This window comes from Vespula vulgaris, chromosome 15 (genome assembly GCF_905475345.1).
Source record: "Vespula vulgaris chromosome 15, iyVesVulg1.1, whole genome shotgun sequence".
NCBI classification, from domain to species: Eukaryota; Metazoa; Arthropoda; class Insecta; order Hymenoptera; family Vespidae; genus Vespula; species Vespula vulgaris.
In genome coordinates this window covers 4,708,441-4,733,624 of record NC_066600.1, presented here as the reverse complement: position 1 = coordinate 4,733,624, position 25,184 = coordinate 4,708,441, and the positions used below count along the sequence as shown (strand labels likewise).

The following is a 25,184-nucleotide window of genomic DNA, read 5'->3' as shown; positions in this document are numbered from 1 at the left end:
AAAGTTATCGGATATTAACGATTATAAAATTATGAATCTCATAAATCGCACATTTTTTTCATAGAGAATTATCCAATAGCTCAATAAATTAATTCAAGCTGGGACTTCAAGCGATGTCAAAAAATAAATGAATTCTCTTATGTGTAAGTAAAATATAAATTATAATTCTTTTTTCTTTCTATCCGATCTATGAACGAGTATAAAATCATAGAAATTATTTCACAAATCAATAAGTTCTATCTCGAAGCATATATTTTTCTATGAATAGACTACTTTTACTAATGCTACATGTTTCTAAGAAAAGGATGATTCACTATACTATAGAATGTTCATAATTCTGCGAAATGAATATTGTTTCGCATAAAAAAAAAAAAAGAAATATTCTAAATACCAATTTGTTTTCTTCAATTCAACATCAGAATTGAAAAATATGTACAATATTAAGTATACTTTTGAAAAGTTTAAACTTGAAAAGTTAGTCATTTGTATAATAATATATATAAATTAAATAATCGTACTACGAGTTCTGTTTGACAATGAATTTAATATTTTCTGATGTAACACGTAGAGAGACGACTTTCAAGTAATTCTAATCCACGTATATGTGTCGACTGGCACGACTCGCCAACACTCGGCACAAATCGTTTATAAAGTTTTCCACCCACACGTGGCACGAGCCTCCTTACGACCTCCATTACCCTCGTTCAGCTTTAAGTCTGAACCACAAATTCTACGGTACTCAAGCGTCATATGTATCTACTATATAAGTATGTACTTTGGATTGCTCACACAATTCTTTCGACGTTTCCTATTCAACATTGAAGTTGACAAATTTATAACAATAATTAAAAATTACTCATTATTTAAGAATCTTTCTTAACTCTTTCATTAATTAATAATATATTTTATTTGTTCTCACAAACGCGATTCAATGTATTGCAAATACACGTTATCCACGATCTTTAATAATAATATAAAAATTGTTTAAATTTAAACGACAGTTTAGTCATTTTTTTAAATAATTAAAACATTGTTTAAAAATGTGCAATATCTCGTATTATATATTGATAATACATTTTATTTGTTTCGTAACAATGATACGTATAGACAAATCGATCTGTAATAAAAATAGAGAAATTTGTTTAAATTTAAGCCATAAAATTATTCTTTGATTAATGTTTAACGAATTTCCTACGCTCGTGCAGAAACCCAACAGGCGTAATTGAGATTTCCTCCGATCAACGCGCGAGTACCATCAATTATCCTACATCTCCTCCTCCTCCTCCTCCTACTTCTACTCCTACTCCTACTCCTCCTCCGTCTTCACGTATTATCCTACCAAAGTTTGCTTTTTTGCAATGTTAATACCTCAATGAAAATTCACTGTTTAATTTGTATTCCGTAACGTCGACCTAACCAATTGTATTTAATAGGTCAATTGATGTAAAATGTAAATTTGTAACATTTTGAAACAAGGTTCGTTTGCATCGTTCGCTTTTTCTCGAAAGAGTGAAACAGAAGATGATGCAAATAATGCAATTGGTTAGTTACAAACCAATTAGATGCGATTGCTCGATTTTACGTAACAAAAAAAAATTTGTTTCGACTGCGTAACATCGTCAGATACGATAAACCAAAATAGTAAAATCCAAGTTGCACGACGTGAAACACAAAAAAAAATATAACGCGGGCGTCACAATATGCTTATAATTACTTTTAGATTTTATCTTATCTTTCCATTACACAAAATGTGACGCGAGCAATATCGATTTACTAAAATGAATTTATCATCGTATTATGCTTTTAAGGATATTTGGAATTTGTTATAGTTCAATGTGTATTATACTCGTATGTAGTGAATATATTATTTACTGTAACTTGTAAAATATTTTTTCATATAATAACTTGATAATGAAACTTCGATAATGAAACATATAATTTTTAAATAATAATAAAAAGATAACTGATACATAGAACTATTATACATTTCTCCAACTCTTTCCACCGATTTATGAAAAAAAATATAAAGTAATAACCATTAAAAACTTTTATCTCCCAAATTAAAATCCACTTGCTGCGTCACAGAAAATATAATTTTTTTCGATAATAAATTTGTTTGATAAAAAAAATTGGTTATTTTTTGATCCAAATCTCAAAATTAATTTATACCTTTATGGCTAGTCGATATCACATTGAAAAAACAGTTTGATTGGGCTGTTATATTTCATCAAGTATGCAAATCATAATAGTAAAAAAAAGAAATGCAATTATTAGATAACTAAATCTTTGAATGTGGTATTGATGAACTTCATGTTAAATCATTTTCCAAAAAGTGAAAAAAAAAGATACAATTGAAGTCGCAGAATCTATTATTAGATGCGATTAGTTGCTTTCACGTAATAAAAAAAAATTTGATTCGATCATGATATTTAATCTAAGCCTAGCAAATCAAAATAATAAAGTTAGAATCAGCATTTTGGTTCGTTCTCATTATCGTTGTACAGTAAAAAAAAAAAAGAGAAATGCACGTAACGTAATAAGTAGATTGTAAAAACTATAAGATGCAACTGGTTGATTTTATGTTGTATAAAAAAAAAATTAAATCGAACAGTGATGTCGCCAAGATGACAACTAGAATGATAAAGTTCAACATCTCAGATCATTTTCACAAAAATGAACAAAGAAACAATTCAAATGCTGTTGATATATCATACAATCTGTTAGATATAACTAGTCGATTTTATATTGTAAAAAAAAGTTTGATTAGACTGTGATATGACCAGATATGCTAATCAAAATTCAAGTCACATAATATGAAACCAACAAAACAAAAAAATAACAAATATAATATAAATTAATTATTTCATGTAAGTTTAATTAAATAAAAAGTTTATTAAATTTTAGTAAATTTAATTATAATTAAATTACAAATTTTATTTAATTAAAGCAATTAATGCAAATAATAAGTTATTTAAAACTGATCACGCAACGAGTCAATTTAATGTAACAAAATAAAGTTTGATTAAATTCTGACACAACGTGACAGTACAAACCAGAATTATAAAATCCTAGTTAATATCTTAGATCATTGAATACGTTCAAAAGGAAGAAAAAAGAAATGTAAATAACATTATTACTAAGTCGTAAAGCGTATCAAATGAGAACGGTCAATTGCACATTATGGGAAAAAGTTTGATTAAATCGTAATAACACCAGGTATAACAGGTAGAATAATAAAATTCAAGTTAATCTAAAATCAACGAAAAAGAAATGTAACTAACGCAATCAGTAAGTTACAAAAACTTGTCAGATGCAATTTATCGAATTTATATTTTAAAAAAGAAAACGAAACTACGATATCTCATAGTCTAATGAACCAGAATGATGAAATTCAAGTCAACACCCTGAATCTTGTTCATTCTCCTCAAAAAAAATAAAAAAATAGAGACAAAAAGAAGGAAAAGATAAAAGAAATGCGAATACAATTAACGGATCATAAAACATATCATATGCAACTGGTCGATGTCACATTACAGGATAAAAGTTTGATTGGACCATGATATCTCAGCCAAATCTGGCGATCGAAATGGTAAAGTTAGGATCAACAACAGTTTGAAATGGAAAGTATCAAAGTATCGTAAATCATGTGATCGTCCGAGTTACTATCGCGTTGAGAAATTCTTCTTATTAATATTGAAGACTCCGGTCGAATATCTCCGAAAAATTGATTTATACATTTTCTTCCCGCTAGCTGCTTCCTCCTAACGACCGATAAATCTCATGAAAGGAGAAGTTTCAGAAGTCCTGCGAACTGGTCGATTAAATTCCGTACACGTTCGGTCTACAACATCCCTTTCTCTCATTCCTGGACCAAATAGACAGGAGATACCATCCAGTTCAGTCCAAGTTGAGTCGTCTATAAGCTCGCATAGCTCGATTTGTCAATCGCTGATCTGCAATTCTCTCATCGAAACGTATCCGTGAATATGCAGTTAGCCTCGAACTTCCGGAAGTTAATCAAATTGTACATAAAGGCTCTCGATTAATCGACCATATACCGTTATGAATCATTCGATTAATCGTATAATCGTTAAACTGATCTAGTACCGTTTTGTCAAATAATAAATACGCAATTATTAATTCTTTAAAAATGATTACATTCTTTACTCCAGTTCTTTTTTCTTTTCAATAATGAAATTCCATATCGTGATAAAACAGTTATTTACAATCGATATTTACATTCGAGCGACTTGACGTGTCGATATTATTTCAAATATATTATTGATGTTTCTATTTTTCCTTTTTTAATTATTTGTAAAAACAAAGCTTCATTGCTTTAAATTATTTTAAATAAATAAAAATATATATTTTCTTTGAAACATTTTCAAACAAAAAACTTTTATTTCTCTAAATTATATTGAAAAAAAAAAAGATTTAATTTTATTTGATTGATATTATTATCGTAAGTATAGTCTTACTTTTTATAACAAAAAATAAAGAAACTTTTCGATAGATCCAATAAAATTCGAGGCAACAACGTCGACATTATACGGATTAATTGAAGATTAAATTCTAGTGATTTTTTGATACTAGTAACTTTGGTATATTCAACTTTCAAAGAAATTCAAATTGCTAAAAGATAATTCAGTAAGATGCAAGACTGTATAACTTACTAAACTAAAGATAAGCGAAATCTTTTCGTTGTGTTTCTTCACAGTCAACGCCTACATTATAGCCGACATTATAGTTGGGAAAACGATTTATACGACGATTAAGCTATTGACTTAAGAATGAGGCTCTTTCTAACGCATTAAACGATTCTCGTGTCTTCGTGGAAACTTCCAAGTTGGCCAGTGAAAACTAGTAGGAAGAACGAAGTAGTTATCACTGATTCGTCGAACTAGTGCTTTTTCCTTTTTTTTTTCAAGTACGTCAATTAAACTCTAATAACGAACTTATAAATGATGTCTTTTATACGCAGGATGAAACATAGTCAGGTAAAGAATTTGATGAACCGTTACCATATCACGTGATTAGCAAATTTTTCATTGTTGATATAAAACTATATACCTATATATCTAATAATGACCTTATAAACGATTATTTTCATGCAAAGAGCGAGTTATTGTCAGATAAAGAGTTTCATACGAAATTATTATATCACGCTTAGTGATTTTTCTATTTTTCATATAAAATGATATGACATAAGAGAACAATAATCGGAAGAAAAATGATAGAAAAAATAAATCGTTCCGCTTTAAGTTTGCTGAGAAAACTTAGAGGTACGTTTATATTTTAAATCATTTCGTTTAAGATGAAATATTTTCGTAGACTTCCGCTAAAGGCAACTTCGTGAATGTGTATGCTCTATCGTCGGGGACAATGAAGAAGAAAGTGGCACGGCTGACACTTCATTGCCGCTCTCGAATTCGCATTGTTATCCTACCACTGGACGCTTGAAAAAACGGACAATCAAGAAACGTCTAAACGAGTGTCATTCTGTGGTTAACGACCTTTTGCCATTTTTCATACTACAATGGGAACTTTTTTGCCGTGAAAATTTTGTCGAGCAATCTTAAAGATTTGTTTCATTTCCAAAAAAAAAAAAAAAGGAATAATAACAATATGAAAAATTTCAGCAATTCTTTCCAGTAATTTTTTTTTTTAGAATATTCAGAAGCTTTTGAAATAAATAATGAAATAAAAAAGTTCTTTTATTTAAAAAAGAAACAAGAAAGAAGAAACGAAAACATTTACCGACAATATCTAGTTACTTTCTTCAAATGTTCAAAATCTTGAAATAAATTTTCACAATGAAAGACAGAGAAATATATTAAGTATTATGTTACTAGTCATTTTTTCAAGTATTCAAGACTTATAAATAAATAAATAAATAAATAAAAGTATATCTTCTATCACACTATTTTGTAAATGTTAAAACGTTAAAAAGAGGAACATTGAAAATTGATAAAATTGGCTTATAGCAATAAAAAAAAAAAAATAGGTTAGGTCGTCCCAAAAATTTCTTTTGTTTTTAAACACTGCCAGATAGCGAAAGAAACTTTTGAAACTTAGAAAAAGAAAACATAATAGAAAGATATAGAGTTATATAAGTAATCAACTATGACTATGAAGAACAGGAAGTTAGGACGGGTCTATCGATGACGGTATATCACCATCATCAGAATATATATTGAAAGGTTAAGTACCGAATACGTTCTTCTCTCTTCCTTTTAATCGCGATTAATCAGCAAAGGAGTCGATAAAGAAACGGATCTACAGATCGTAAACAGTTATCGGAAGTCAATTCGAATTAAACCTTCTCCGAGTTCGAAGACACTTACAAACCATGAACGAATAAGTTTAATGTATAACTATTCTGAAGAGTCTGCTAGCTACTTCGACAAACGTCGAGACTTCCATTGACAGCAGACATCTCAACGATTCAATGAATTGCAGTCTCCTCGCTTTTAATCGTTGCCTCTCTTGTATCTTATCAATAATGAATCATCGTCATCATTTTCTTTTTACGTGTCATGAGAAACGTATATTTAAGAGAAAAGGAATAAAATCAAATAAAGAGAAAAAGAAAGAAGATCGTATTCGAGGCCGTGAGAAAATTTATTTAAAAAAAAAAAAAAAGAAATAATAATAAAATCATTAGAGACATAAAATACGAATAGGTAAAGATCAAATAAAAAGTAAAATTCGTCAATTTAAATTATCAAAGAGGATTAAAATTCCATTTGATGACTCAACCCGCATCGCATCGTCTCGCAAATGACTACAGTGTGATGCATCCACTTACCAGTTCTTCGTAATTCGTTCCGTTCTTTTCTACAGTATCTTTCGTAACACTGATCATCGATTCTTTTTTTTCGAAACAAAATATCTGACCTTTTACTAATAACGATCTGTCTATACTATTACTAATACGATTACTAATTACGATCTGTCTATACTTTTTCACTTCCGTTTGAATATAATTTATATTAATTTTCAATTTTTCCTAAAAATGTTTTTTCGAGATTTTGACAAAATTTATATCATTCAAATTTAAAAAATGAGGTCAGATTTTTAATAAAGTTTTGCGTAATAATGAACGAACGCATCGTAATATTTTAATGATAAAATAATTTTTTTATAAAATACTGTATTCGAAGTATTATCGCGAGTAATTTAAATTATAAACTGTCATATAAAAAATAAACGAAAAAAATCGTAACGAAAATATTAAATCATAGATCAATCTTTCTGGATATTATTATTTTTGGATATATTATAAAAAGTTAACGGTATTGATGTACCGTTAAAAAAGAAACCAAGCCGACGTAATAATCACATATGTATACCGTAAAAAATACGAATAATGTCATGGTCTACATATTATATTCTGTATTAATACGAAAATTAATATTGTCTCGCTATTCATATGATCCAAAAAAATAAAAAAACAGGAAAATAAATATAGCGACTGAACATTTCTATCTATCACATTCTCAGTTACATATTATTAATAAACAAATTATCCCGCTATCCATAAAATGAAAAATAAATAAATAAAAACAAATATGGCGACTAGAAAATCCTACCTATCAACTTGTCAAGTACATATTATATTTCGTATTAATAAACAAATTAACATTGTCTGGCTATTCATAAGATTCAAAAAAATAAGACAAAAAATAAAAAAAAAATATTGCGACTAAAATCTTCTATCTATCCTTTCAAGTACGTCATATAAAAATATGGCGCGAAATAAGAAAATCTTAACTTCAAAGAAAAAAGAAATATCTATAATAAAGTCCGAAGCATCGTTGCAAGAGCATATTTATTCTTCGTCGAGGTTTCTAAGAGGAACAAGAAGAAAATAACGAACGATACAACGAAACCATTTGATTCGAAAAGATTCCTCTGTATTCATCAAGCTTCATTTACATTTTCAAACCTACGAAGATAAATCCGAGAGAAGAAAACAAAAAATTCTTCTCTCTCTCTCTCTCTCTCTCTCTCTCTCTCTCTCTCTCTCTCTCTCTCTCTCTCTCTCTCCGCCACGCCAAAAAAAAGAACAAATGAAAAAACAATAGTTGTCGATTTTTTTTATTGTTCTCGTTGAAAAAATAGCGCGTATTCGTAAACTCATCGACAAAAATGTCGATCTTGTAAATTATAGCTTCTTGTAGGAAATGGGAACGCGCAACAACGAAACGATACATCACATTCGAGATAATTATTCTCTTCGAACGTTGGAATCGTATATATGTATCTATGTATTATATATACGATCGGACACGTTCGACGCGTTCTCCGTTATTCGAAGCGAAGGTGAACGCTTTTCTTCGACCTATCACGATGCTAGACGAGATGCCTCTCCCACTCTAACCTTATATACGTACATCACACATGTATGCATACACACACACGCTCGCGCGCACACACACACACATACGTTGTCTCTGTCAAAAAATAAAAAAGAAAGAACTGCGAATTACTCTCGATAAGAGTCAGCTGTATTAAAAGAAAAAAAAAAAAAACAAAGATTTATGACGACAGTGTTACGCCATCTTTTACTTAACACTTTGAAAAATTTTCTTTGATACAAATTAGTGATGATAGTGAACAAGTAAATTTAAAAAAATTGTTGTAAAACATTATTCGTTCAAATATCATTAAAAATAATAGATGATATTGTTAATTACTAGTCTTTCGTAAGACTTTATAGAAAACTGTAATTTCATTACGTTATTCATATTAAATTCAATACAAGTACATGATATGTATATTGTGTGTGCGTGTGTATACATATACCTTAGTTTTTACATTTCTATTGAATAGGTACTACGCTTGGTAAACATTCTCTTTAAAAAGTAAACACGCACTCGTAAACGAAACGTTGAGGTCGAACGTGCTTCTAGCTAGATCTGAACGATATATATGTTTTCGATTATCGAAATAAGTGATACAAATTTCGATAATCGAAAAGTTAACCAATCAAATCTTATCAATATATATACATACGTGTGTATGATATACATATATATATATATGCACGCGCACACACTCACACGCATACACGCACGCAAATAAATAATAATAGGATATTGAACTTTCCAGTCAACATTCTATTATTGTTAAACTATTAATTATAAAATATAAAAATAAAAAAGTAAATAAGAAGAAATAAATAAATATATATATATATATGTATAAATATATAAAAAATAGATATATACATATTATTCATGTATGTATATATGTGTATACACACACACATACACACACACACATTATATATATACACATACGCACGCACACACACATACACAATTGTCGATCAACTTACCTTGACTTTCAGTATAAGCAGCCACGACGATCGTCAGAAGAATTAAAAGCAAGAGCACCGATTTGCATCGCACCATCGAAACACTTGCGAAGAATAACCGGGAGTCCAGCCACCAATTATCACTAATCATGTTTACCCCCCCCGTTTCTCTTCGTAAAACGTCCTCTCCCGTGATTCAACACGACGAACAACAATTTATTATTTCACGCGATCATCGTTTAATGTTTAACACTTTTATGTTTTGTTACCTTACACGAGTCACCTTCCCTCTTTATCTTCAACGCGTCGCGAAGAAACACCACACCGTACCAACCACCACGTCCGACTGCTCCGACAACGCAGACTGTTGCGACACCTCTGAATTCTGTATCACCCCTACTACGCCAGCCTATCGAACCATCGCATCTTACGAACTTATCCGAGTCTCACCGATTACGTCCGAACGTCGCGATATTTTAATTTGCGCGAAATTTGAATCGATTTATAATTTTCTTTTCGCTTTTAATCGATTTTTTTTATATTCAACAGTCATTCTCTTATTGCATATATTTATTATAATAAATAATATATTTGTTTTGTTATATATATATAAATATATATATAAAAGATAAAATATTACTGTCGTTAGATTTAATACATACACATGGACATATATATATTTTTTCAAAAAATTTTTAATTATTATGTATTATAAATATTATTATATATTATATAATATTTGTAAATATATACATCGCCTTTTCGAAAAGCTTAAATATTTTAATTTAGTATATAAAAATCTCATATATATATATATATATATATATACACATATATATATATATATATATCTTTTTCTTCTTTCTCAAAAATTTGTAAATATTATATATAATAAAATGTAATATAGGTATCGTATCGATCTTCCGCCGTTTCTAAACAAACATTGATCAAACTGCGAATCACAAGCAGTCCGACTCTTTCTCGTATTCATATCCATTAAAAAAGTGTGAGTTATTTATTGAAGTTTTAAACATTATTCATACATATTTTTTCTTTCTGAATAATGAATAACATGCGAAAGATTTTAATAAAAAAGATTCTACATGAATGTAATAGTAATAAAATACACGTGACCCACGACATAGTTTCCTTCTTGGTAAGTTTTTAGTTAAATCAAAATAAGTTAACCTCGAATTTTCAGAACTAACTTGTTCATAATCGAATTATGTTGTAATAGCTATCGCTGACACAATTAAATCCAGTTTATCAACTGATCGACGATGACGAGATAAGTCATAAGAAATTAATCGAAGTAATAAAAGAAAAATTGCAAGATCAAAGTAGACCAAGTTTAACGACGTTAAAGAATCAATTATATTATGCTAAACATTATCGTGAAAGAGGTCACTATGTTTATCCAATTATATTTTCTTACATTCACCAAGTATATATTACTATATTAACAATTTCAATCGAAGAATTTTATGTTAGATGAGATAATCAAAAAACATAGGATAAGTCTTCATCGTAAAACGACGCCATTGGTTACTGAAATTTGTGAAACGGATAAAATTGAGAATGATCAAGAAGTAGAGAAACTCTATCAGAAAATAATCATAGTTATTACTCTTTTAAGTGGACTTGGTAATCCTGCAGTAACAAACACTTTACGGTGAAACTAAATTATTATCTATAACATAAAATCTCTCTCTCTCTCTTTCTCCCCCTCTCTATCTTTTTTCTATATAAAAAAAAAATAAAACGCCATAAAATAAAATAAAAAAGATAATAAAATTAAATAAAATAAAACTTACATTTTTAGAGAAGTAACTGCAACGTTGCAAAGTGTATTTCAACCATCCGAATTATTAAATTATGTAAAACTTCCTATACGCGAAAAGGAGGAACAACTTATGGAATTGATGTGTATTGTTGCCGGCATACGTTTATTTAATCGCGATTGCGAACGTGGCGGAAAAGAGATCGATGATCGTAAGAAGTAACAATTATCGATTGTCAAAAGATAATGAATGTACTTTACGCATAGTAATAATATTACTTATCTTGCTTCTTTTTATTTATAGTTCCGAGTATTTTACAAGATGCTGTTAAAAAAACATACGACGATATCCTTGAATTATTAGAACGATTAATGACGAAAGTTTATGAATTTACTGCAACAGTAGAAAATATCATTTCTTTCGTTTTGGTCGACGAAGATTACAACGACGACATTTGTTACTCGACTATAAACAAAATAATTTTACCTGAGAATATCAAAAAAGATAATTACGAACGAGTTATTGAAATTTTAACGGCGTCACGCCAACAAGAGATATATATCAGGAATGTATAAAAAAATTTCCAGTTACTATTTTGTTATATCATTAGATAATTATTTTTTATAACTTTTATTCTACAGAAAATTACTTTCCGATGTGGAACACAGTGGTAATATTATAAAAAGTTTAATAGAACGTCTTCGACAACGTTTGATGAGACTTCATGAAACGATGCGTTATAGAACAGCCATTCCAACGACTCAAGTCTATGTAAGTTCTAAATAAAAATATTATTTTTTTGTTAAGGAATGTATTAATAAATAATAAAACTAATTCGATCTTGTAACTCAATAAAAACTTCTTATCTCATATCTCTTTTTGCAGCCACAGTTCATCGACCTAGCAGATATATGGATGGGATTGCAGGATGAAGTGATAATATTAAGTAATATTAATAATTTCCTTTGGGAGATACATAATTTAAATATTAAGGTAACACAAAAGGTTCACTTTATTTCTCGACAAAATCGTTTTACAAAGGACTCTCGAGCACTTCGTTAATTTATTTCTCGCAGAATGTAAATGTGTACGATCAAGAAATATTCAAGGATCTAATAATAAAAAACGTAAACGTATTAACGGACGCTGAACGTCTCGAACTGACAATGGGCAAACCGATAAGTAATAATAACATAAGTAAAACCTCACAAGAGATCTATTTTATATGCATAAGATATATATATATATATATATATATATATATATATATATATATATATATATACACACATGCATAAGAAAGAAAAAAGAAAGAAAACTCCCAAAATTATATTTACATCGTCGCAACTAATATATTTTCGTTGAAATTTTCAGTAAATTGTGGTGATTGTACTCTTTATTATCCGAACACTACGAAGGACTTTGATAAAATTGATTTGGAGGTAAATGTAGTGCCAATATCAATTATAATATGATACAAAATACATCACATAAGATACGTACTAATATCGCTAACGTATTTAACGGATCACTTTATCGTTGAGTTTCTCGGCTTTTGCGCTTGGATGTTCGTCACGGGGAAAGGAGCTTTGATTCCAGCAAATCCCAACAATGGGGTTGCTAAATGGCGAGGGAGGTATTATGCTTTCAGTTCTGCAGCAGCTGCTCATCATTTTGGAAAGGAACCAGATAAGTACGTGAGCTTCACAAACGAAAGAAGTCTGTAAAACGTTCTTTTCATCATTCTTCTTATTCATTGCAGATACGTTCACGAGGCTCTAAATTTCGTGAGGGATCACATAGAGTACATTTATCTATTTCAAATGTACGAGGATATTGAAACTATGAAAACTAAAAAAGAGTAAGTTGTTGAATATATATACGAATATATATATATATATATATATATGTGTGTGTGCATATAAATATATATATTTATATACATATGTATATATATATATTTATATACATACATATATATAAATATATATATATTTATACACACACACACATATATATATCTTGAAAATAATTTCATGCTTTAAATATAAATGTATAATTGACAAGGCTGACAGAAGACGAATTAGAATTAAAAACTTGCCAGGATCAGACAGTTCAAACCGATACGCATATTTTACCACCGTCAATAGAAAATACAAATTACATTTGGAATGTTTGGGAACTTAGAAGAAGAGCTCTCTCTTTGGTAACCTAAAAGTTTCCTTATCAACATAATTATCTTCGAAGAAATTTACGGACGGACGTTAATTCATTATTTATTAATTTTAGGCGAATATAGCAAAGTGTGCGACAAAAAGCACGCAGACTCATATGTCACACTTTAGAAGCGGTGCCTGCGTGCAAGCAGCACCACCAAAGGACAAGGAAGTTCAAACTAAACGAGATAACTATATGAACACGAAGAAACTTCTCACTTATATTTTTGGATTACGAGGAAGACGCGACAACAACCAACACGTTCTCTCTTTCCTGGAAGAGGAATTTGAACACTTATAAAGCGAACACTTAGACCTCCTTTTTATTTTTATTTCTTTTTTCTTTTTCCTTTATCGTAATAAAACTTACAACAAATCGCCGTGTAAAAGCGTCGGTGTTTTCATACAAAACAGACAAGAATTCGTCATCGTGTCACCGTCATCGTCATTGTCATCGTCGTCGATTGATCGATTGATTGATTTTACAGTTTATTCAAAATTACGGGATGAGAAGAAGGTACATTATATTAACGTAAAAATAAATTTGACGAAAAATACTTTTTTAAAAAAAATGAAAGCAATACTTTTTAATGACACGTTTTTAAATACATTCACGGAACAGTACGTTGTCTCGAGCCATGTTTTCTCTTAGAGAAAGAAAGAGAGAGAGAGAAAGAGAGATAGAGAGAGAGATAGAGAGAGAGAGAGAGAGAGAGAGAGAGAGAGAGAAAGATAGAGAAAAAAAAAGAAAAACAAAAACAAACTATTATTATTATTATTATATGTATCATAATATATAATTTTCCGTGTACACATATCTTATTTTTTCGTGTAATGATTTCGTTTACGCAAAAACTGTTCGCTATGAATTCTCCCGTGCGACTTTTCTTCCCATCGAGATATATAGGCCAGAGCACTTTCTTAATTTATATTCAAAATACACAAATTTTTCCACCACGTCGATGAGGAGCGGACAACAAACCGTAAAACCCGGAATTATTTCCACACCTCGCCCCGTGAGAGCCTATATTTATTCCTTATTTCTCCATATTGTGCTGTGATCATTTAAGCACATTATTATTATGTTTTTGTATGCATACGTCATTAATTTTTACTGAATACATCACTTTAGGATTAGATCTTAAAAGTTAGGTCAATTTTTACACCAAGAAACCTATTATTACGACAATAATTAGTAATTACACGATAATACAATTAAACTTCGCTTAAGAATTAATTTCAATGTATAATGTAGCTATTATACAGAAGAGGTACAGGATGTTGATTTTGCATCGTTTATCTGTCCGCTTTTTTTTTATTTATTATTATTACTTTTTTTCTTCTTTTTCTTTTAACTCTATTTAATCAACTTTTTCCACGTATTTTCTTTACCCTTTGGTGGCAAAACAATTTATCCCTATGCATCCACTCTCAAAGAATAAATCAATAATGAATCTAAAAATAAATTGAAAACAACATAAAATAATAACCGAGCGGACTGTATGGACTACAGAACGCACAAGATCACGTAGAATGGTTTATGCCATCGGGCGGCCATTGTTTATCGAAGTAGAACTTTCTCAAAGGTAATATAAGATACGAGTTAAGTCAATGAGATAATGATGTCACATAATAAAATTAACAATAATTTTAAAACAGTATTCAGACATTTTCAATCTTATTATTCCTCTGTCTGAATATTTTCTTATGAACATCTTATTTGCATAGCCACAATACATCTTTACTGAATATTTCATGTAAGTAATTATTTATAATGAGACCACCACGCGCAGATTATAAGTTTTAATTCTGAATGTAATAAAATAAGATCAGTTTACTAATTCTTGGCCACCTTAATTATCTTTCACATTTCGAAATCATTTGAACGACCTTGATAACAGCTCTAAGTTCCTACCTACAACATTAAAGGACGTTCGTTTAAACTTATTTGCCTTTTCGACAACTCGACTATGCCCATAAATCACAGAAATTAAATACAATATTTAGAAGAGAAGAGAAAGAGAGAGAAAGAGAGAAAGAGCTGTTATCATGATCGACGGAGCACATCGGAATGATGTAAACATGGCTAGTCTTATTTTCAAATATGTTTTGTGTTTCATGTATATGTATTTATGCATGTATTGTGTGAGAAAGATGGAGAGGCGCACAGTCCGCCTTGGAATATGTTATACAATGTTTATAACCTGTCAGAGATCGGGATTGAGTGATTTAATTTAAAAAGTGATTTTTGAGGTATTTCATCATACCAAAGGTTCTAAAACGCTTTACACCAATAATTTTCATCAATTCATCGTCACAAATTGCAAACTGTTTGTTTTTCGGGTCCTGTAATATAAACAATGTTGCATAAAAGGTAAAGCATATATCTTAGAAAGTTACAAAAGACAGAATTAAATAAAAGATATGAGGTGTATATGTATTTTACACCGAGATATAAATACTCACATAAAGATTCCTTTCTTTGATAATACTCCATACTTTCCTTACAACTTCATGTCGAGCCATTTGATCTGCACCAACAACAGCTGCTAGTTCCGGAGACAATGTAATAGCACGAGTATACCCTCCACCCTTGCCCTTACCGCCACCTTTCTTAGCAGCACTTCCTGGAGCCTTTTTGTTTTTACCCCAGTCCTCATCGCTGTCACTGTCGCTACCCTTCTTCTTGCCTTTTTTGCCAGGTTTTCCTGATACGATTAAAAGTGAGATTTATTGGAAAGTACACCTTTAAAAAATAAAACTGTTAATTACATCTTTGTGTACATCTTTCATACCTTTTTTAGGTGTTGCCTTTGGCTTCTGTGGACTATATTCTTCGTCACTAGCATCTTCATCACTAGCACTTTCTTCATCGGCAGAGGAATCTTTCTTACGCTTACTAGATGTTTTCTTAGTAGGACTTCTTTTAGCCGGCTTCTTTTCCTCTTCCTCTTCTTCTTCCTCCGAACCTTCTTCTTCTTCCTCCTCTCCATCTTCAGATTCTTCACTCGCAGCCTTCTTCTTTTTCTTTCCACCATCTTGTTTTTCTTGTAGACACTCCATCACTAAATCGTCTACTTCTTTTTTTCTATATATAGGCAAGAAAGAACATACTTGTATAAGAAATTACTACATATATTTAATCTTTTGGAATTACAGTAACTCTTAGTATGTTCTCAGAATACAAATGAAGCTGTTTGAGGTGGAACGAGATGAAAATTTAGAATTCAATTTCCATTCAGATTTCCCCATTTTACTCTTGGATACAAAATACTCACTCCTACATTAGATGAATAAGCAGAAGTACCTGCTGCATCCAGCATACGTATTAATAAAACTTACAACAACAAAAAACTATTCAAAAAACTTTATTCTGTTCTCGTCGATATACATATCTTGCTTACCTTTCTGTGAGATCAACATCCAATTTCTCTTCTATCTGTTGCCTTACTTTCTTTGCAGACATTGTAGTAAGATCAGCATCTTTTAGAATAGCTGAAAAATATATAACAAATAACAAAGATATTTTATATAAGATCAAAAACGATTATGAAGTTCTTTAAGAAAAAAATTCTAAAGAATTTCATTCGTGTTAATGTTACATGAATGGTTATTATATAGCATTGATTATATCCACGAATATATTACCATAATTAGAATAATTGCTACGAACAAAGTTCTAACGAAGTATCTTAGCGAAAAGATTAAAGGAATGATAAGTTACCACGCAGATTTATTATGTGCAAGAAACAACATATATATATATATATATATATATGAATCCAGTTGAATTTAATTTAATTAGTCGCCATAAAAATATTGCCTATCTTAAAGTAGAAGGAAAACATAGGCAACAATTGTGTACACATAAAACATACTAGAACATTTTTTTCTCTTTGCTCAATAAATAAATTCAAAATGAAAAAAAGTTACTACTTGATAAAACGACAAGTAGTATATCGCATAACAATGAAACGACTAGTTCAAGTTCATGGTACATATAAACTGATATAAGGCAATCAAATTTCCCGCCGTGGGATTCGGTAAATACAGAGTGCAAATGGCGGACCATGATCATGCCGGTTGGACGATTTCGCGTGAATCCGATAATGAAAATAAGTCTGAAAGTAAACGGACAAATATGGATTAGCATTGATGGATGAAACGATGAAAATCTATTATTTCGATCGAACTAACAATCTGAAGTCATGCGCTATACGCTGAAAGAAAAACCACAAACTATTTAGAGTAGGGGTATATAACCGCCGATCGTCGATGATAAAATCAACCTCTCTACTTCCTCTGTCTCTCTCTCCCTCTCTCTCTCTCTCTCTCCCTCTCTCTTTCTGTCTGTCCGTCTGTCTCTTTTCCTCTGTCTCTCTCTTGCCTAAGGAGAAAAAAATAAAGAAAGAAAAAAAAACGAAAATACGACATTACGTGCTTTGTCATCGCTTTTCAGTCTCTCGTGACGATCATGAATGACTATGGCGGGAAAGGACGGATTATGGGTGCAAATACCGCGTAGTTGAAGGGTTGCACGCTCGCTTAAAGCGTTGGTAGGTAAGTAGGTAGGTAGATAGGTAGACAACGACGACAACAACGACAACGACAACGACAACGACAACGCAACGACACGACGACAGCAACGACACGATAATGATAATGATAATAACGACGACGACGACGACGACGACGACGACGACGACGACGACGATAGATCGACAGGAATAGAAAAATAATAATGTGAAAAATAACATCGACGAAATCGAAAGTAGAAAATAATGGAAGAAATCTAAGGTTAAAGGTGAAACCATCGTATATAGGTGGATTAATAGAAGAAACATCGTATTCGAATAAAACGCAACGTAGAAAGAGAGTCTCGATGAAAAGCAGAGAGAGAGAGAGAGAGAGAGAGAGAGAAGAGAAGAGAGAGATGATAATAGGCGCGCGGCGTAAGAAGGCGCCTTCGCTCGCGCGCCACGAACGCGTCGTATATAGCGGGCGGAGGAAGGCACCTAACACGATAGAGGGAAAAGAAAGCTCGGGTTTGCCGTCTTAACCAATGAGAAACGAGGATTTTTTCTTTTTTTTCTCCTTTTCTTTTACTTTTTTTTCTTTTCTTTTTTTTTGAGAATAAAAAATTTTCTTAGAACTCGTAGAACACATCTAACGTAGAAGCCGATCTAACGTAACGACGTTCCGTCTATCATCTTCGGTAGATGAAAAATACTACGGGGTCGCCGATTAGTAATGGCCGGCGTGGGGCACGCCACTTGGCCACATACGTGCGCGCTAAAGTCGTCACGTCGCAAGAGGAAAGAGCCCGTTTTACTATTCATTCCGATGTACGGGCATACCCGTAATTTGTCCTAACAATCGTTAAAATCGCATATACGATATATTCACGTCTCGAAATTAGTTATATCAATGAATATCGTTACTTACCGGTGATCTCCTTACGGATCTCGTCCTTGGAGATATCGGCCATGGTAATGCTTCTCGTTGTGCGTACTGCTGCCAACTGAACCTATGCCGGCTGCGGACTCCCGTAGCGTCCGTTGGTACAGTTACTCGAAAAAGTGAAACGTTGCGCGTTAGGCTTCCCTATCTTTACAAACGGATAACTCAACGACGATACGTTAAAAACGTTTACAATATACACCAAATCGTATTAGTTTTTTATTCTCTACAAGTTTCTCATGACGCCCCTCGCATAATTTTTCGATCGAACAGGTCGATTTGGAATTTTTACAGGAGTGTTCGAAGAAACTTATTGTTCTGACTGTACAAAGAGCGACCGTTCGTGGCTGCCAGTGGCGTCCACGGTACAGTCGAGTCCCGTTAACGCTCTCTCCTATCTCATAAAATTCACTTTCGATTATCCATAACTTCTTTCTGGTTACTTTAAGACGGATATTGTATACACCAAATCAGGCCAATTTTTTTTTCTCTACAAGTTTCTTATTATGCCCCACGCACAATATTGCGATTTAAGCGTCTGAATTTTCATTTAATGTCTACGGTGGGACAGCCTTATTGCAAGCGTCTGTACCGAAGCGACCGGTCCGGGTTTCGAGCGTCGGGCATGCAGTCGCATCGTATGACAATCAGGATGCGAGGCTTTACGTAAACAATTAAAAAAGGCTCTTCTTCATTCAGAGCAACGCTCGATATGGCATCGTCAAACGTATCTCCTAACGAAATTTATTTCGATCGTCTAAGCTTTTATATCTTCGTACACTTTGTGCGAAGGTTATAAGTTCACCAGAAACGCATTTATCTGCTATCTCTTTCCCTCTTTCTTTGATTCGTACTCGGTCCTCTCTCTCTCTCTCTCTCTCTCTCTCGCTCGCTCGCTCGCTCTCTTTCTTTTTTTTCTTTCTCTTTATCTCTATCTCTATCTCTATCTCTATCTCTATCTCTATCTCTATCTTAAAATTTTCTTATTCTCCGTGACAGGTTTATGTTCTGTCATATTTCTACAACGGAATATCCTATTTTCGAGATTCTTACGACCAATAAATACTTAGATAAATGTATGTGAAAATGTTATGTGAAATCTTATCATACAATGACGAATGAATGCCTGCATACGAAGAAAAGAAAACAAACAAATTTCTTGTATTTCAGGAACGATCGTCCTCGAGCATAATTACACCCAATCAGTGCGATATTTTATTAGGCCGCGACTGTTCGAAGCGACCACTTGGTTTCTTCGTTGGTTAGTACAGTAACGTTAAGAATTATCTCAATGGCGGTAGTAATACATAACCTTTAGGAGAACATAACTCTTAAACGGTTCGTTCAAAATATTTACTGTCTTCACAAAATCGTATCAATTTTTTACGCTCTAAATATTTCTCATGAAGCGCTACGTTCGATTTTATCGTTTAAACTTTTCAAAAAGATTGCTTCCTTACATGTAAGATAATACTTCGATCATTGACTGTACTACATCTGTCGTATTTCTAATAGAAATGAATTTCTCTGCTAATCGTTATATAAATTTAATTTGTTTAAAATAAATAGATTATATAATTTTTCGTATCGATATACGTATTTATTTCTTTTTAATATATCTCAAAAATGATATTTATTCTTGACACATGGACAACGTAATGCCACGCCACGAACGTTTAAATGCTTTAAAATGGCGGTTCTCTTTTTCGCGGATTCATCCTTTCCACTAACTATTCTACCCAACGATTAATCTCATCTAAGAATAAAACGGATCATTTTTAAATACGTTAATCATTAATACGCATAATTCACAGATATGCTACGCGTAGAAAATTTGACTTTTTTGACATAAATCAATAGTATTACGCATTTTCCCTAAAAATACCATTTTCCCTCTCAATTTCTTATTATTTCCGGTCGTTCAAGGCAGTATTATTAATCTTAATAAAAAGATTCTCTTTTTCTCTAACTAAAATATTTTAAATATCTTAAAAATGATTTTAATTTATTTTTAACATCACGAAATAATCAATCATTGTTCCTTTGTTAACTAAACGAAGAGACATATAGTTGCTGATTTGCTTCTGAAATATTGATATTTTCGCAGTATTCATCGTAGTGCACGCTATCTGATGGCAACATAGAGTTTTGTACGATAAACGATACATGCGCAGGAGAAAAGCGGGAAATTTAATTTCAAATGTAAATGAAAAATATCTTGAGGTAAACATAAATAGCTCATATAAAGTATAGAATTCTTCTCTATTAATCTTTACATTATATGGTATAGACTTTTCTTTTATATATATAATTTTCAATTATAATAGAAACATTTATGATTCATGAATATAGTAATATATATTTTAACAACGTATATTGTTTCTGCCAATTCAGTAACATTTACTTATTTATTATATAATCTTTTATATTTTGTCAACGATTTATTACTTATATCTTTATATTTGTGTTATTTTAAAATATAATAATAACTGGACATACATACAATTTTAACTAACGTTATACTTTGGAGTGTTAAATAAATGAATAAAAGAATTTGTCGCAATTCACAGTAAATTTTGAAAATATCAATCACGAATTGAAGAAATAAAATATAATGACAAAAATTATTAAATTCTACTACTATACATTACTCATTTATATAATTTTATATGACGCATAAAAAGATCAAGCGTGGAAAAAGAAAATATCAAATCATAATAATAATAATAATTTATTGATTTATATATTTATATTTTTATTTCTATGGAATCTTTCTTTGTTAAATTAACTAAATAAAAATAGAAAATTTGTTTAAATATATACATACAATAAAATATTTCTCTCTGAAGTTAACAATGTTACAAATAATTTAATACCGTATGATATTTCTTTGACTACATTTATAATATTTACTTTGTATCTATTACATGTAAAGAAATATATAGAAAATTTATCCGGAAAAAGGTTAAAACGATGTTTATAAAAAATGTTGTTTTGCGTTATAAAATTATTGATATACAATATAATCTTTCATATATTTTTTGATACTTAATAAAACTTATTTATATAAGTTATAAAATTACTGACCATTTTCTTAGAATTTTATGCTTTTGCCATGTAACCGCTATTATGTCAATATATTTCTATTAAACCTGTTTGTTTTAATATCAAAATCATTGATACATCATTTCCTTTCTTCATACATATTGGTCATTCTCTTGTTTATATATGACTACAAATATATATATATATACGGCTATAATATCTCTTTCGCCATATATAAATGAATTTATATCTCATCTTATATTTTACTTTTTAGGATTTTATCCAACTTAGACTCTATTGCGCTAGATTTTTTGTACTTTTATAATAAAATTTTGAATACCCGCTTGAGTAGAATAAGTCTTAATAAAATCATTATTATCAAATTTGACACTCCTTAACTCTTAGATGTCCACAGAGCACGTCAAGCTTAGTATCCATTGCTTTATTGTATTTTATAGTCGCAGTTGAAATTATAAAGTACATTAGAATTATTTATTGTTATAAAATGTTGCATATAATATTCAACTACATGTACTAATTCTTCTTCCTTCCCTGGTAGTTCTGCAACGAATCTCATCAAATCTTTTCTTCCAAATATTCCAACGTTATTGAAACTCAGTCACTAAGTCTCTGACATTAAAATATGTCAATGTACGATAATCGTTCCAGCCTGAACAGTTATTGGTTTGTTATACGAAAATCCACAGATGCAAATATGTTTAACTCTTCTGGCATATTATTCTTCGCTAAAGAAATATATATTTCTTCTTTAATTAATCTTATTACAAACCGTATTCGAAAGTACATTATCACTGTGTGCTGCTACCTGGACTGACAGATTCTTAAATTAACTTAAATCGATGAATCAAACGTACCAATTATCGATGTCTTCCGACGTATCCAAGATTTGATTGGTTGTATTTGAACAATCACGAGGATTCATCAATATCGTATTAAATAGCATTCTAAGAAACAATGCGATTATATATAAATTATTCGAAACTATAAATAAAACGATATTAGGTAAAACTGATATGACAGGTTCATAAATGATTTCTAAATAATTTGAATCGGTCATCGAAAAAAAGAAATTTTGAATTTCTGACAAGATTATTATACATTAATAGAAATGAATAGAAATGAATAAATTAACGGAAAAGAGGAAAGAAAAAGAAGAAAAGAGGAAAAAGAAAAGTCCTTTTGACTGAATCAATTCACAATATTAAAATAATTCGATGTTAAGAATGCGATGATCGCGGAGGTTGGAACGAACAAGAGAAAATTCGAAGGAAGGTTTGATTGGTTGCGTCCGTTGGTTCCGATCGACGACGCGATCCGCTAGAGCGCAGCACTAGCGCACTCGTGTCAGTACTCGATGGCGGCTGAGACGTGCCCACGAGCCAAGCCGTCTATGGCTTAGACGTCGTCGTCGCCGCCGTCGTCGTCGTCGTCGTCGTCGTCGCCGCCGTCGTCGTCGTCGTCGCCGTCGTCGTCGTCGTCGTCGCCGTCGTCGTCGTCGTCGTCGTCGTCGTCGCTGCCGCCGCCACTGCTATTGCTACTGCTGCTGCTGCTGTGGCCGTCGTCGTCGTCGTCGTCGTCGTCGTCGTCGTCGTCGTCGTCGTCGCCGTCGCCGTCGCAATCGTCATTGTCACGTTTTCAATTATCGTCAAAATCGACGATTCTCTCACGAAATCTCGTACGTCTGTAATCGCCGTCCTGTCTGTCGGTGAAGCGTATTCACCGTCTCGAGATCACGCGTACTACTCTTATATACCCCACTCCTCAGTTTCGTCTCGTGTATGTGCTTATTACGAGGATTCCCGTTTGGTGCGACGAGTCGGCGGTGTGGTGCGTGCGTGTGTGCGTGCGTGCATGGCTTGTGTATCGTGAAGCTTATAAGCAGATCGTCACCGCTCTAAAAGTAAAGGAAAAGAAAAAGAAAAAGAAAAAAAAAGGAAGGAAAGAAAGAAAGAAAGAAAGAAAGAGGCCGACAAGAAAGAGAAAGTGCAAACGCGATGTGCAAGCGCAACCGCTCGAATCGTCGCTCGAGCTCGAGTTGACCCTTCGAAGGATGGACCTCCTCTTCCTCCAGTTTGATCGAAGGAACGCATCGCCGTCGTGGCATTGGTAAACACGACCTCTATCGTTTACAAAAACAGTAAGTCACATGTACGGTACTCGTATGTTTAAATCTTTTTATTTTACTGTTCGTAAGACAACCCCTATATTCTCGCGCGCCTTTTTATCATCTTACAAGAGGGCACGCTTTCCATTTCGGATACATTTCGGTATTTTATTTTCTCTCTTTTCTCTCTCTCTCTCTCTCTCTCTCTCTCTCTCTCTCTCTCTCTCTCTCTCTCTCTCTCTTTATTCGTGTCTAACGATCCTTTGACGCGACTGAAATCGAGGTAAGGGTGACGATCGTGATATACTCTCCATCGCCTTATGATCTTTTTCTCTCTTTTTCTCATTATGTTTACGCGTCTGGCTTTGTCCATATACCTACCTCTCCTCTCTGCCACTTCTGTTGGTGTTCTCTCTCTTTCTCTCTTTCTCTTCTTCTTTTCCTCCCTCCTCTCTGGCTCTCTCTCTTGCTCTTTCTCTCCTTCTCCCTCTCTCTCTTTCTCTCGTTCTGGTGCTTCTGCAGTTGCATTTTGCCCACAGGGCATAGGAATAAGGGGAAGGAGCACAAAGTAATACTTTAGACAAAAAGGGGATGAAGCCAGTTTGTAGAGAGGAAGCATAGGTCAACCGTACTCTCTCTGTGTAGAAAAACATGTTGTCATGTGGTCGCTATAATGTTTTCATTGATAGCAACTCTATAAATGTTTTACAAATATATGCAAGGAGATAACAAGTTTGTTTAAAGTTATAAGAATTATGTTATGCGCAAGTATTCTTGGTTCTTACCGTACAATCCGTGTGTTTTACTTCAATGATCATTGAAAACCTAGCTAGATATATACTTAAAGAATATAAATTTATATCAAATTTTACGGGGACTATCATTAAGTTCTAATTAATTAAATAGATGACATGCCAAAGTAGATTTCATAATCTTACGTACTGTATGTCAAATATTATTTTCAAATCGTCGACGAAATTAATCTTTGATTTTAGGAAATTAGTAACGAATGGTCCAATGAATTTCTTCGTTATTCCACTCGTTTATTTATTTACTTTATAAGCATTTATAAAATGAACTTTGAGCGTAGCAATAGTTGAATTATACAAAAGTGAAGAATTCTCGTAACCGGAACGTGTATTTTCGTATATACATTCTGAAGCAAGCGAAGACTGTATTACAAACTTCTAGAAAGATATATAATCTTTTGAAATTTTATTGCAAATGTAGTGAGA

The 25,184-nt window shown here is 31.9% G+C and overlaps 3 protein-coding genes and 1 long non-coding RNA gene across 4 annotated transcripts in view; 1 reads left to right on the top strand and 3 right to left on the bottom strand.

The window, feature by feature from the left end:
* LOC127069525 (uncharacterized) overlaps nt 1–9,772 on the bottom strand; it is a 77,270-nt gene extending 67,498 nt beyond the window's left edge. Inside the window, exon 1 of the mRNA XM_051006633.1 lies at nt 9,344–9,772. Coding sequence (XP_050862590.1) covers nt 9,344–9,473 — 130 coding nt within the window. The 5' untranslated portion in view covers nt 9,474–9,772. The remainder of the gene's footprint in view (nt 1–9,343) is intronic.
* Nucleotides 9,773–9,998: 226 nt separating this feature from the next.
* On the top strand, nt 9,999–14,050 carry LOC127069568 (cilia- and flagella-associated protein 206-like). Its single transcript, XM_051006716.1, has 13 exons — nt 9,999–10,478; nt 10,560–10,725; nt 10,814–10,994; nt 11,145–11,314; nt 11,407–11,665; nt 11,745–11,874; nt 11,989–12,096; nt 12,180–12,285; nt 12,478–12,545; nt 12,648–12,796; nt 12,866–12,964; nt 13,171–13,309; nt 13,393–14,050. The coding sequence occupies exons 1-13, from the start codon at nt 10,386–10,388 to the stop codon at nt 13,618–13,620; spliced, it is 1,896 nt and encodes a 631-aa protein (XP_050862673.1). The 5' UTR covers nt 9,999–10,385; the 3' UTR covers nt 13,621–14,050.
* Nucleotides 14,051–14,076: 26 nt separating this feature from the next.
* Nucleotides 14,077–18,896, bottom strand: LOC127069527 (uncharacterized). Its single transcript, XM_051006636.1, has 5 exons — nt 18,765–18,896; nt 16,724–16,814; nt 16,115–16,407; nt 15,786–16,027; nt 14,077–15,665 (listed from the first exon to the last, which is right to left on the bottom strand). The coding sequence occupies exons 1-5, from the start codon at nt 18,805–18,807 to the stop codon at nt 15,549–15,551; spliced, it is 786 nt and encodes a 261-aa protein (XP_050862593.1). The 5' UTR covers nt 18,808–18,896; the 3' UTR covers nt 14,077–15,548.
* Nucleotides 18,897–21,494: 2,598 nt separating this feature from the next.
* On the bottom strand, nt 21,495–23,211 carry LOC127069572 (uncharacterized). The gene is made up of 2 exons (XR_007783611.1): nt 22,700–23,211; nt 21,495–22,570 (listed from the first exon to the last, which is right to left on the bottom strand). It is a non-coding gene; the product is annotated as an uncharacterized LOC127069572 (long non-coding RNA).
* Between the last annotated feature and the right edge of the window lie 1,973 nt (nt 23,212–25,184).

Bases quoted from the DNA above. Each gene is read 5' to 3' on its own strand.
- LOC127069568 (XM_051006716.1), top strand. From the start codon at position 10,386: ATGAATAACATGCGAAAGATTTTAATAAAAAAGATTCTACATGAATGT. The intron at 10,479-10,559 runs GTAAGTTTTTAG...ATGTTGTAATAG, and splicing joins ACGACATAGTTTCCTTCTTG to CTATCGCTGACACAATTAAA. The intron at 11,875-11,988 runs GTAAGTTCTAAA...CTCTTTTTGCAG, and splicing joins TTCCAACGACTCAAGTCTAT to CCACAGTTCATCGACCTAGC.
- LOC127069527 (XM_051006636.1), bottom strand. From the start codon at position 18,807: ATGGCCGATATCTCCAAGGACGAGATCCGTAAGGAGATCACCG. The intron at 16,815-18,764 runs GTAAGTAACGAT...TATATTTTTCAG, and splicing joins GATCCGTAAGGAGATCACCG to CTATTCTAAAAGATGCTGAT. The intron at 16,408-16,723 runs GTAAGCAAGATA...GCCTATATATAG, and splicing joins GATGTTGATCTCACAGAAAG to AAAAAAAGAAGTAGACGATT.